Source organism: Leptomonas pyrrhocoris (assembly GCF_001293395.1).
Source record: "Leptomonas pyrrhocoris isolate H10 chromosome Unknown, whole genome shotgun sequence".
Classification (NCBI taxonomy): domain Eukaryota; phylum Euglenozoa; class Kinetoplastea; order Trypanosomatida; family Trypanosomatidae; genus Leptomonas; species Leptomonas pyrrhocoris.
This window is the reverse complement of record NW_015438371.1, coordinates 237,648-250,892: the sequence shown is the minus strand read 5'-3', so window position 1 is coordinate 250,892 and position 13,245 is coordinate 237,648. Positions and strand designations below refer to the sequence as shown.

The window sequence follows — 13,245 nt, the reverse complement described above, 5'->3', positions numbered from 1 at the left end:
AGGTGTTCTCGTGCTCGTTGAGAGGTTGACTTCGAGAAGAGGGCAGCCGCAGATAGAGCGAGAGACAGATGAAAGGCGTGTATGCCCGCCGTACACATTTCTGGGTCGGTAAATGTACTTCCTTCGCCGCGCTACAGCGTTGTGATGCGCTTCTCTGAAAATTCACTTCGTTCCTCTCTCTCACGTGCTCTTCTCTTTTCGCGCCTTCTTTTTTTTTTCCCGAGCGCAAACTTTCTCTCTCTTCTTGTGGATTTCATCGCTACCACACTATCGCGGTGCACCCACCAGCCCACACATCCACACACACGCAAACAAAAACTTTGCTCTCCTGCGAAACGTGTCGCTCTTCGAATTTCAAAAGTGAATAGGAGTATTGTGTTTTTTTTTTGCTTTACGCCGTCGCAAGAGTTTTTTTTGGTTTTCCCTCCCCTCTTCCCGCCGTGCGCTTCGTTGTTGATCTGAACTGCCGCACTAACGCACGCACGCACGCAAGGAACTTCTCAGAGCAGCAGTTGCTGCACATCGCTTTTCTCTATTTTCCATTCTCCTTTTTTGTAAAAGATTGACTCCTGCGACTTCGCGCGCGCTCAGTCGTCATCGTCTCGCGTCATCCCCTCTTCTTCTCTTTCTCATTTTTTCATTTCATTGATTTCCCTATCAAGTCCTTTGTCATGGTTCAGTCTAGTCAATACCCCGAGGAGCGCCAGGCGCGGCGCATTCTAGAGCTCTCGTACCCGGAAGTAGACGAGGAGGTGCGAGAGAATCTGGCGTACCTCGTGTCGGCCCGTCGAATGACGCTCGACGACGCTTTGGCAAAGCTTGACACCGGGGGCGGTGGCATCCAAAAGCATAAAGCCACAAAGCCAACCACCACCACCACCGCTCCCGCACAAGCGCCTTTGACGAGCTGTGCGACGAACGGGCGACGCGCAGGGCCGACCGGCAGCACCGCGGCTGAGGCGCTGCGGCAACGCAAGGGCCTTCGCAATGACGGAGCAGAGGAGACGGGAAGAGGTCATCGACGGGTGAACGACGACGGCGAGGAGGCAGCCGCGGATTACCGCAGAGGTAATGCACGCCATACGACGACCACCACCGCCCCTGCGGGTAGTCGGAGCAAGGCCACCGAGAAGGACGTCGCGACCCCCACGAAGGCAGCGGCCGCTGGCTATCCTGCTGTTTCTTCACGAAGTGCACGGCCGACCATCAGCGCTACGCCCCCCAAAGCCGCTGCTTCTTCGCGGCTGGGCAATAGCATCTCCCGCGAGGTGCGGTACAACCGCAATCGGTCCGACACGCGCGTCAGCCGCAGCGATTCTGAGCTGACGGAGTTGCGGGAGTCTAGCAGGTCCCTCGTGCGGAGTGAGGATGACTGTGGGCAGCACAGCGCGCCGGATTTGTTGAACTCGAGGGCCGCCGGCGACATGGGCAGCGGGTCGGCTTCGCTGCCGCGTCAAAGGTACACTGCCGCCTCGACCCGTACGGGGGCTAGGTGGCGGGAGGTAGACGAAGACAGCGCAGCGGCGGCGGCGGCGCTCGAACCGAGAAACAAAGCGGCGTGGGCGGAGTTGGCAGAGAAGAGGCAAGTGTCCTCCAGCTCCACAAACGGTGTGTCCTCCTTGCGGAGTATAAACGACAAGGAGGACGGCAACGTCAGTACAAAGGAGAACACGATGAACGCGCTCGACGACGGCGAGCCGATGCTCACCGACGCGAAGCTGGTCACCGACGAGGAGAAGGCCGCCTATGAAGATAGAATGAAGGACATGATGCATTACTGGTACCGTGATGAGACGTCGATGTTCGACTACACGCTACGGTCGATGCCGACCGGACAGGTGCTCTTCTTTACCACAAGCATGACCGGGGACCGCAAAGTGCGCGATCACTGCCGGCTGATGGAGAACATGCTGTACTTAAAGCTCATCCCCCATCACACCATCGACGTCGCTGACAGCGAGTTCTTTCAGCGGCGAGTACGACGCATGTATACGCATAGCACACAGAAGCGGGTGATGCCGGACATGCCGCTGCTTTTTGTGGATGATAAACTGATAGGTGACTTTACCGCCGTGCAGGAGTTGGAGGACGCCGGGGAGTTGGACGCGAAGTTGCTGGAGGCGGGCTGCTCAGTGCTCCGTCCGCGTGCGGTAGCGCAGGTGGAAGCGAAGTTAGCGGGTCTGCCCGGGACGCGTTTGGTGCTGCCCGCAAGTGTGCCCCAGCGAATCAATTCCAAATCGACGGCGGAGGGCGACTCAACTGGCACCTCCGCGCGTCCCACCGCAGCAAAGAAGCGGGCCGCGACAACCGCCACCACCGCTCCTGCTGTCGATTCGACGCAGGATAAAAGGCAAGCGAGAGAGGGGGACGGCGAGCACTACCCTGTCCTGTCGCCTCTGACGCGTCGAACCAATACCAGCGAAGTCGTGTCGCTCGCAGGCCGACCACCGCCGCCTCTGCGCACGCCATCGACTAAGTCAGCCGACACGACTTCCCATCCCCCTCCTACTTCGTCCTCGCCGTCTGCCCCCAATAGAGACCGTCGCCTTCTTGGCAGCGAACCAGCGCGTGTGCACGACGACGATATCCACCTCCACGACCCGATCAATGCAGCGCCGTCGTCCGCAACGCGTCGCGACAGCAGCGGCACCGCCCCACGCGTCACGACAGGGGCGGCGATCTCGTCATCCGGTGCCACGGCGCACAGTGAGAACCGCAACGTGCGTGCAAGTGCGCGGAATACGCTGGGACACAACGATACATGCGTGGCCGACGCAGAGAAATACCCCACCACGTCATCCGCCGTCCCGCGATTGCCCTCGCTGTCGTCCAGAAATAGGGAGACCTACAACGCGGACCTGACAAGCCCGTCTGCTCGTACCTCCAACACGCGGCGCTACTCGGCGCAACCGCGTGCTGCTGCCGGTGCAGCGGCGGTATCTCGAGTGGAACTGTGCTGATGAGGCGTTTGATTGGCTGTGAGCGGCTCGTAAGCTTCGACTGCCACCGCAAAGATGTAGTGCTGCGTCCTTTCTTTTTTTTCTCTGTTCCGTTGGCGGCTGCGCTGTGTTTTCGTTCCCGCCCGCCCCCCGCCCGTCCGCCTTCCCGCTGTTGAAATAAATTTCTTCTTTATCCATTTCATAAAGAGAGACCAAACACACACCCACAACCAAACCGTTTCTCTTTTTCTTTTTGCTGTGTACATTTATTGTAAATGCATATGTGAACTATGTCCCGATGTGTAGCGCCTTCTTTCTCCCCCTCTTCCTTTTTTTTTGTTTGCTGTTTAAGAGGAAAAGACGAAGATGTTGATCTCTTTTTCATTCGTACTATAACAGGCCCTCTTTTTTCTTTTTAGCTGATCTTTTAACCATTGTTCATGTGTTCGTTTTCTATCAGACCGATGTGTGCGCAGGAGGAGGAGCAGAGTTTGAATGCGCTCGAAACGTTGTTCTTCCATTTCACCCTAAACGAATTTTTTTTCACGGAGAAGTGAAAGGGGGCGGGGGTGGAAAGCATGTTCAGTGGTCACATGCTGTCTTGTGTGTATATATCTATATGTGGTTTACTCTCCATTCTGGGGCTTCATTGGCCGATTCTTATTATCGTTGTTTTTTTTGACATGTGTGTGTGTGTGTGTGGAGAGGGACGTATCCGCGGACAAATGGAGATAAGTCAGCTCCACGCCGATGGTGTTTCGTCACGGAGAGCACGCACCGCCGTGTGCGTTTGCTTTCATATTTATACACCTTGCCACGACGGTTCGTTGTTGTCGCTTTGATCCCGCCTGCTTCGTTTTAGAGGTTTTCGCCTGCCTTCTGCTTTCTCTCTTTCTTATTTCTCCCCGACGTGCTCGGTTAATTCGGTTCCTTGGTGAACTGGATTTCATCGTATATATGTGCTTCCATCTTACCCTTTCAAATAGAAGAACGAGACGACATGAGCTGCCCACCACAGCGGTGAGCCATGCTCTTGTCGTTCGGAAGGGCCCCCGACAACAACGAGGAGGAGGCGTGCTTCGGCTATTTAGGTGAAGGCACACGCACCTGTTGTCGCATCTCGAGCGCGGCTGTCGGCACTCTTCCTTCATTTATTGTCTTTTGTTTTGTTAAAGGATCAATCACTTACTCCTCTTTTTTCAACGGTGGCTTTTGCTTCTTCATCCACGTACTTCGTGCAGCAATGAAGCGCACGTGTCTCGGTTTCATGAAGGTGATGGTACACTCGCTGCCTGTGTGAGTAAATGAATATATATTTCCTCTTCCTTTTCAATTGTTTACCATCTGTTCAGCTTCTTTCGTGCTGTTCTTCTCCATTTCACTGTGTTGTACTTTATTATTACTATTTCTGGGTTGCTTCTTCGATTCGCGTGTGAACATGTGTGTGTGTGTGTGTGTTTGTTATGAGTGCGTTCTTCATTTACTTCGCCGTTTTGAGGCTTTCTTTGTTTTGAGATGTTTTTTTCTTCTCTCTTTGAAGTAAACGTAAAAAGAAGAAAAACAAATAAGAAATGCGAGAGGTAGGAGAAGTACGTTGCTGCATGTCGCTGTGCAAGATGGGGCTGCCCCGCATCATGTGCTCAGTAGCATCAACAACCTCAGCAGCGACAGGGAAGGGTGGGACAACAACAAACACACACACACACACACATGGTTTGTTGCGTCAGCTGCTTGAAAAAGGGGGCCAGAGGGAGGAGAGGGGAGGAGGGGGGAGGGTCGACCATCTACCTGCGACGCTCCTTTTCGCCAACTCGTTGCATTCTCCCATGAACACGTAGAGGTTGTTCGGCTCCCAAGCCGCCCTTCCCTTACTATTATTCTTATTATTTCAGGGTTGTAGCCGTTTGTGCTCTTCTTACCTTTTCCATACCAACCTGCACAGTGCGCGTATACATAAATGTCTCTTCTACCACCTCGTACTGCCTCCAACCTTCTTCCTCACGTTCTCCCCCCTCCCCTCTCAACACAAACGTTATCCTCCCCCCCCTTCCCCCCCTCCCCTTCAGAGCTTCTCTTACGTTGCCTATCAGCCCCCCGTTTCTCCTCCATTTTTTTTTGAATTATTAGTACGCTACAACCTTCTTCTCATTTTAAAACACTTCACACTTCTTCTCTAAAGCCTCCCCCCACTCCTCCTCCTTGTACTTTTCTCTCAAGATGCCCTCTGAACTTGAACAGCTGAAGAAGTTCACCATCGTGGTGGCGGACACGGCCGACTTCGGTCTTCTGGCGCAGTACAAGCCGGAGGATGCGACGACGAATCCCTCTCTCGTCCTGGCCGGCTCGCAGCTGCCGCAGTACGCACACCTCATGACGGAGGCCATCGAGTTTGCAAAGGCCCACATCGGCAAGTACGCGAAGTTCTACAACAGCGAGAAGCACGAGGAGAACGTGCTGGCGCTGGCGGTGGACAAGCTGACCGTCAGCTTCGGGCTGGAGATCCTGAAGGTGGTGCCCGGCCGCGTGAGCACCGAAGTGGACGCGAAGCTGTCCTTCGACAAGGAGAAGATGATCCAGAAGGCACACCTGCTGATTCAGCTCTACGAGGAGGCCGGCATCAAGCGCGACCGCATTTACATCAAACTCGCCTCCACGTGGGAGGGCATCCAGGCCGGCCGCGAACTGGAGAAGGAGCACATTTGCTGCAACCTCACCTTGCTCTTCTCCTTCGCGCAGGCCGTGGCGTGTGCGCAGGCGCACGTCTCGCTCATCTCCCCGTTCGTCGGCCGCATTCTGGACTGGTACAAGAAGGCGGAGCCGGCCAAGGCGGACAGCTTCGTTGGTGCCGCCGACCCAGGCGTGATCAGCGTGACGAAGATCTATAACTACTACAAGCAGCACGGCTACAAGACCATCGTCATGGGTGCGTCCTTCCGCAACGTGACGGAGATCACGGAGCTGGCCGGGTGCGATAAACTGACCATTTCCCCTGCGCTGCTGGGCGAGCTGGCCAAGGGGGAGGGCACGCTGAGCCGCAAGCTCGACCCTGCGCATCTGACGCAGAAGTCGGCGAAGCTGCCGGAGCTGTCGCAGGCGGACTTCCTCTTCATGCACAACGAGGAGGCGATGGCGGTGGAGAAGCTCGCGGAGGGCATCCGTAACTTCCACAAGGATACGGTGAAGCTGGAGGCGGCCATCAAGGAGAAGATGTAAGAGAGGAGGAAGGGAAATGGAAAACAGCGGGGCATGAATTCCGCGTTTTTGATTCTTCTTCGTGGAGGCGTCAAGTCGAACGCTCAATCGATTCATGCACGCGTGCTCTCCTCTTACTTTACTCCTACGGCGTACAGTGCAAATACCCTTGTGATTCTTGCGGCTTCGTGCTCCAAAGTGAACGACCTCACGTTGCAATCTGTGTCTACCGTTCATCTTCGCATGACAGGGGAGCGTAACGAGTGATGTTGAATGGATGCCGACGTTACGGGAAGGGAAAAAGAGAAGAGGAGGAGGGCGCTTCCCTTCTCTTTTATCCGGGGTTGAGGACCTCCTGCCCTCCCCTCCTCTCCGTTTATTCGTTCACTTCGTTGAACACTTTTCGAGTCTTTTATTTACTTCTGGTTTTATATCTATTTTTACGGATGCGGTAAAACCTCTCATTTTATCTCTCGCGTTTCTCTTAATTCTAAAGCTTTGGTTTGCCGTCAAAAAAAAAGAAGGATGATCCCTTCCTCGCCCGTTTTTGCGCGTGCTCCTCTGCGCGGGCGTTGTGCAGCGACACGCACGCGCCAACACAAAAAAACACACGAAATAAATATTTATCTCCCTCACCAAAACACCCGCGCTTTACATTAGTTTCGCTATGGATTTTTCTATTTTTCTTCTTCTGCCATTGTTCGGTGGTTTCGCCTCTTTCGCACTGGTGGTGGCCGCCCACTCGTGAAAATGCTCTTTGATTTTACTTCTCTGATGCTTCGAGGAGGACGGTGTGGAACGGCGAACGCAATGCTGGTGGTGGAGCAACGAACGTACGCCAGTGCTCTTTCATTCCCACTGCCGTTACGCTGAGCTGACTTCGAGGAACAGACACGCACAAGAGAAAAAGAAAGGACAACTGACACAGCCACGCATTGGCGTGGCTACGCGATACACACACACACACACACACACACACACCAACAAGCAACAACAAAGCCCTCTTTTCTTGTTTTACTTAACAGCACTCGCACATAACGAAGAAAGTTATACGAGAAGCTCTCATAAGGTAAAGCACAAAACTTGCGAAACATCAAAAGGAAGCATTTAAGGATTTTCTAATATATAGGAAAACAACAACACGAAGTATTAACTCTCCGCGCTGTGCGAGTGAATGGGTCTGTGTGTTGGTGTGGATGTGTCTGCGTTCTTTGTGCCTGTTTTGCTTCGTTAAGAGAGAAAGATGGGAAAAAAAAAGTAGTTTCACATTCACGCAGCAGTCGAGCAGGGCATTATTATATATATATATATATCATATATCTCTATTTCATTCGTTTTTACTTCGTGCGAGCGTCTTCTCCTTGCGAGAAAGCGTCGGCCATGAGAGCTGAGACGACGAGTACGGAGAGCGACACCGCACCCGCAGAGACACGCACACACATACATACGCACATCAAAGAAGAGAGCAAGCCTTTTTTTCCCCCTTCTTGTTAAAAAAAGGAAAGGTTAAAAGCTGCTGCACTCTAGCTCTTTTACGTGAAATGAAAATGTCTTAACCCCAATGACGAAGCGATTGAGAGCAGTTGCGAAGGAAGGAGAAATTAAAGAAAAAGCCCTGCTCAGGCGTGTTGATGCGCTGGCCATCTTTTTCTCGTATCTTTTCTTTATAATAGCTCTCAAGCTGTTTAAAGGAAGACTACGATCGTTGTGGATGACAAGCTCAGAAGGTCGGCAGAGGTGCAGTGCCATGCCTTCTCTTTCTTTTTCTTTCTTTCAAAGAAGAGACGCGCAACCCTCTCGCAGTAGAGTTTTTGAAAGAGACGTGATAATCATCACCATCTCTCCTGTGTTGACAACGCAAATCACCTAAGCTCCACTGTCGGCGTTTGAGAAGCAGCGTCGTTCGCCACGTGCCCCCCTCTCTCCCCTCTAAAAGGACTCTCCTACAGATTTTTCCCCTCCTCCTTTTTCAAAAACCGTTTCACACATCAATGCAAATTAACGGAACCCAGGAGGCAGAGAGGAGAAAAAGAACGACCTTCCTGAAGCAAACCTTCGGCCACCACCGAAATCGAAGCGTCTGCTGTCTTTAGTTACTCCATTTTTAAACTTAACCTATTATTATTATTATTGGCTGTCGTTGCTGCCCCCCAGCACTTTCAACGAGCCATCTCCGTCGAAGGGAACCACAAAGACCGATAAATCGTAATAACTCCGTCTTTACCGTACGCTTCGCCTTTTTCCCTTCTGCCTTCTACACAATGTTCGCGAACCACTGGATTGTGGCGGACATGGATGGCACGCTGACGCCTACCCCTTCGCGAGCCCATGGCAAGTATCTTTCTCTGTCCTACTGCGTGGCCACCGGTCTCGGGTACGGCGCAGGCTATCGCAGCTGCCTGCCGTGGTTGCGCTTCTTTATCGAGCGCGGCGGCTCGCTCTGCGTGGTGTCCACCGCGGGGAAGCGGATGTGGACGCAGATCTACCAAGACCTCGCCCCTGCAGTGTTCGGCTTCGGCACGATTGATGATGCTGGGCGATGCAGCCGTGTGCTGGAGGCCTCTTCTGCCGCTTCAGCGAGCGATGCTCACCCCCACGCAGTAGCAGCGACGACGACCGCCGCGACGACTCCTGGCACTCTGTACATGTGCGGCTTCACCGGCGCTGCCATGTTCCGCACCCGCCCTTGCCATGCCGTATGGGAAGACATGGATCGCCTTCACCCCGGCTGGCGCACGCCCTCCTCGACCACCGCAGCCGACGCCGCAGATCGCACCACCATTCCTCCAGCAGCGGTGGGCCTCGAGGAATGGGCGGAGTACAGACAGCAGGCGGTTGAGTACGCCCAGGCAAGCGGAGCCGCCGCTGCTGCTGCTGCTATCCCTCCCTCCCCTGCACTTCCCGCGTCTCCCTCTTCTCCATTTTCTTCCCCCTTGTTGTCCTCCACGACGACGATGGACGCAGCCACGCACGCGCTAGCCGCCGCCGAAGCCCGCAACGCCATCATTCGCTTCCTCGAGCACGCCTCGTACGTCTCCCGCCATAACGTGATGTCCGCGGCTGCCTTCTTCGCCGGGTGCCTCAGTACGAAGTACCACACCGTATTTCCAGCGCTGCTGCAACAGCTTTTGAGCGAAGTGCCGCCCTCGCTGCTGTCGTTTGCGGAGAGAGGCGAGCCGGTGCCACGTATCTGCTTTGCCGAATCGCCGCTGCTCAGCCTGCAGGCGCTGACAACGGACGGGCTCTACTTAAAGGAAACGAACGATGCGCTGGTGGATGTGCAGCAGGTGCCGTGTGCGGACGGCACAGTGAAAAATAGGTCCCCCGTCGCACAGGTCGTGGCGATGGGCATCCCCGCCCGGTTCTTTGACTGTGTCTTTCCCTCATCGTCGCCTTCCTCTTCTGCTGCTGCTGCGACAACGACGGCGAGCGCGTCCCCGCAGTGGCAGTGCTGTGCCAAGTGCGCAGCCGTCGGCGCAGGCGCGATGGTACGCGTCGAGGCTGCCGGATTGGAGCTGAAGTCGCAGCCTAACAGCGTGTGCATGTTCCGCCGCGGCGTCGACAAAGGCCTCTGTGTGCGGTGGCTCGTCGCCGAAGATAATAAAAGGAGGAAAGAGGGATCAAATGGGGTATCGTTCGATTTGACGAAGGCCGTGGCGTTCGGCGACGTGCCGGAGTCGGTGGACCGTCCGCTGACGGAGTACCCGCCGATGCAATACATCTCTCTCTCGCCGAAGGATTGCGCGGAAGAAAGGCTGGCGGCGATGCAGGCGACACCTCCGGCTCAGGATGCCTCTCCATACATGTACCACGTCGGCGGGGAAGAGGAGGGCACCGCGCTGTTTCTGGAGGAGTTGCTGACGAGTTGTGTGAAGGATGCCGACAAGGGGAAGAACGGGGAGCCGCGTGAGACGACGTGGTTTACGCCGGAGCGCGTCGCCGCCTGTGCGGGCCGTGCGCAGACGGCGGTGAAGGCGATGGTGGCCGAGCGCCGCGGTGCCCCGGCAACGGGAGATCCGTCACGGTCAACTCTCTAAAGCGACGATGATATGCGGCGGCTTATTATTGTTGTTGTTGTTATTCTTATTCGAGCAACTGCGAAGGCGAGCAGCGCCTTCCTGTTACTCCACTGAGGCGGTGCAGCCTCTTTGCGTTTTAGTTCTCACGCCTGCTCTATTGGAGAGACGTACAAAACAATTGCGATTATTTTTTTCCCGTTACTTTCGGAGCGTTGCCCGGCGCCACCACACCGTAGACATTTTCCTTCCCTGACGTTCTCTTCTCTGATCCCGTAACGCCCTAACGAAGGGGCACTTTCAAATAAAGAACGCAAAGCGAAACCAACAGGAACAACCAAAGCACGTCGTACACCACGTTGTGCATCGTTTCGAGGGATCTCTCCCCCTTTTTTTTTAAAGACGATACCAGAAGAGGTACGGGCTTTCTGAAAGGCTCTTCTTTTTTTTGCAAATACACACACATGTATATATATGTATATATATTTCCCTTTCCTATCCCCTTTTCCCTCTCTTTTCTGCTGTTTCCTCCTCTTCGTCTGGCCAACGCAACCTGCACGTACGTCTTGATGTCTCTTGTGGAAGAAGAACACATCTTTGAGGGACAGGGTTGTGCACCTGACTAGCACGGCATATTGAAAGACAAACAGACATCGACGGAAGGACACCGCACACACACACACGCGCGCTCACATAGGACTCTCACTCTTCTTTTACTGCAAGAAGAAATGTACCGACATCTGCCTTCTGACAGGTGCGCGGCGCTCTGTGGGCGAAGCATCCCCTCCCGATCACTCTGCAATGGCGGCACACGCAACAGCAGCAGCTTCGTCATCTGCGCACGTCTGCGCGCACCAAATCCGCCCTCCTTCTTCGCCGTTCCAATGAGAGAACTCGGTCGATTCAACTCCACGTTTGCCGCGCCGTCGGCTTCTACCGCCTCAGGCCCCGCCAAAGTGCCTACCGTTGCCTCACCATCACCACCGCCGCCCCCTCTTTCCATCCTCTCCTGGGCGGTGGACGGATCCGGGCACACCCATCATCACTGCGCACGCCGACTTTCGATGTCGCAGCGCATTCCGCTACTCTGCGAGGTGATTCGCCGGACCGCGCCGGATGTGGTGGCGCTGCAGGACTCGACACCGGAGCTGGCGGCGGCGTTGACGGCGGAGATTGAGACAGGCGAGCAGCACCAGCTGCACCACGACAAGGCTGGCGATGAGAGCGAGAAGGGGCGATTGAAGGTGTACGGCGCCGAGCTCGCACGGGAACTGCAGCAGCCCCATCACGGCGACGGTACACGAATCGGGGAGGGTGAGTCAACAACACCGATCTCTTCCGCAGCAGCAGAGTCTTCCGTTGGAAAAGACGAGGGTAGCACCAGCGAGGACGAAAAGACGGAGGCTTCTCCTGCCCGGACAACCGCCTCCTCTTCTTCTGTTTTGTCGTCTGCGCCGTGCAACTACCGCCTGATTGGGAGAGCACGCAACGGGCACTGCGGTGAGGTGCAACTTTTTCTGAAGACGACCTCCCGGTGGGAGGGGGAGCCGCTGCCTGGCATGGGGGCTGGTCTCACGATGGAACTGCGCAGTCGCCCGACCGCAGACACGCACGACGAAACCGCTGCGGCGACACCTTCAGAGGCGAAGGAAACAAACACTCCCGCCTCTGCGAGCGTCCCATCACCGTCGCCACCACCGCACCGCTGCGTGCTGACGACGCTGGATCTCTCCTACCGTGGAAAGAGCTTGGGCACGCACCTGCAGGGGCTGCTGTCCGACGCAGCCGTGAGTGAGGAGGGCAGTCCATTTACGCTGCAGACGCAACAGCCATCGTCAGCCACCGCGTCGCCTCTGCAGCGTCGTGGTGGCCGTGTGGTAGGGCAGCTCGACACGCATCGGGCCGTGGTCTTTGATTGGGTGCATCATCACATACGACCGGATGTGCTTGTGGGAAACGTGTTCATGGGGGCACGGGAACGGGTGCCGGGGTGTGAGGATGCCTGGGTGTGGGCGGGGTCGCCGATGGGGCAGGAGCGCACCACCAACACCTACGCCCGCCACCGTGTCGATCACCTGACGAACTACTTTTACTTTAAACCCTCACCGGGGGTGGCCAGCAAGACTGCGATGGAGCGGGCGATGCGAGTGGTGATGGAGGAGGAGCAAGAAGAACAAGACGAGCTACGAATAGGCAGTCCTGTCGCAGAAGCACAGGGAGAAGAAGAGGGAAGAGAAGACGGTGCAACGGAAGCAACGCTTTCTGCAGAGGCTAAAGATCAGCCGGGTGGTGAATACGTGGCCCCACCCTCCTCCTCTTCCTCCGCTGCCGCTGCGGCGCAGGTGGTTGTACCGTCCGATGCGGCAGTGGGCACTCCCATTCCTTTCGATGCGTATGTGGGCGACGCAGACGGGGCGTGGTACGCGCGGTCGACGAAAGATGCGAATCCCCAGCACGAGAATCGAAGTACGAAGGGGCCTGTGGATGCGTCACCATCATCGCCGTCATCGTTGGCACTGTCTGACCTCACCACGGGTATGCCAGAGGTGGCCGGGCGCTTCCAGCGCTGCTTCTTCCGGTCCTGGGTGCGCCGTGGGCCCTCATCGCGCAGCGGGCACCTCTCCGCCCGTCCGCTGCTGCGGCAGTACCGGCGATGCCGAGTGGTCGTGCTGCGGCCCATGACGGAGGTGGAGCTCGCCAGCGAGGAACGGGCGTGGCACGCGCGTTATATCACGACACAGTACAGCCGAGCCGGCAGGAAAGCGGCGAAGCGGCAGCAGCAGCCGGTAACGCAGGATGTAACGGACGGGGCAGCGGCAGGCGAGGATGACACCGCGAGGTCAGCGAATGCCCCACTGCGTGTGACGCACGTGCCCTCGCGGGTGCGCTGCTCGCTGTCGGATCAGTACCCCCTTCTTACGCTTTTGAGCTGAACGGCGAAGCAGAGCGAGGGCGGCGGGGGAGTGGCTTCTTCTTTGTTGTGTTGTCCTTCCGCCGCCTGTGCGTAGTGCGCCTGTGGACGAAGCGCTCATGCAAAGTAAGTATAGAAGGGAGACTTTGATTAAGGTTTCCGTAGTGGCGTACATGCAGTTTAAATG

General features: G+C 55.9%; 4 protein-coding genes across 6 annotated transcripts; all 4 read left to right on the top strand.

Annotated features, from left to right (window-relative positions):
• Positions 1-287: 287 nt before the first annotated feature.
• ABB37_06675 (hypothetical protein) lies at positions 288-2,960 on the top strand (the record flags this gene model as incomplete). The annotated part of the gene is made up of 1 exon (XM_015805029.1): positions 288-2,960. The coding sequence occupies exon 1, from the start codon at positions 672-674 to the stop codon at positions 2,958-2,960; it is 2,289 nt and encodes a 762-aa protein (XP_015656322.1). The 5' UTR covers positions 288-671.
• Positions 2,961-5,004: 2,044 nt separating this feature from the next.
• Positions 5,005-6,152, top strand: ABB37_06674 (putative Transaldolase; the record flags this gene model as incomplete). 2 transcript variants are annotated; one of them, XM_015805028.1, is made up of 1 exon in its annotated part: positions 5,005-6,152. In XM_015805028.1, exon 1 carries the CDS (start codon positions 5,157-5,159, stop codon positions 6,150-6,152), a length of 996 nt encoding a protein of 331 aa, XP_015656321.1. In that variant the 5' UTR covers positions 5,005-5,156. The 2 variants fall into 2 exon arrangements, with proteins under 2 accessions (XP_015656321.1, XP_015656320.1); XM_015805027.1 differs by having other exon boundaries at positions 5,156-6,152.
• A 765-nt stretch (positions 6,153-6,917) lies between these two features.
• Positions 6,918-10,168, top strand: ABB37_06673 (hypothetical protein; the record flags this gene model as incomplete). Of its 2 annotated transcripts, none has more annotated exons than XM_015805026.1 (1): positions 6,918-10,168. In XM_015805026.1, the coding sequence occupies exon 1, from the start codon at positions 8,393-8,395 to the stop codon at positions 10,166-10,168; it is 1,776 nt and encodes a 591-aa protein (XP_015656319.1). In that variant the 5' UTR covers positions 6,918-8,392. The 2 variants fall into 2 exon arrangements, with proteins under 2 accessions (XP_015656319.1, XP_015656318.1); XM_015805025.1 differs by having other exon boundaries at positions 8,143-10,168.
• A 563-nt stretch (positions 10,169-10,731) lies between these two features.
• ABB37_06672 (hypothetical protein) lies at positions 10,732-13,080 on the top strand (the record flags this gene model as incomplete). The annotated part of the gene is made up of 1 exon (XM_015805024.1): positions 10,732-13,080. Exon 1 carries the CDS (start codon positions 11,212-11,214, stop codon positions 13,078-13,080), a length of 1,869 nt encoding a protein of 622 aa, XP_015656317.1. The 5' UTR covers positions 10,732-11,211.
• Positions 13,081-13,245: the final 165 nt, after the last annotated feature.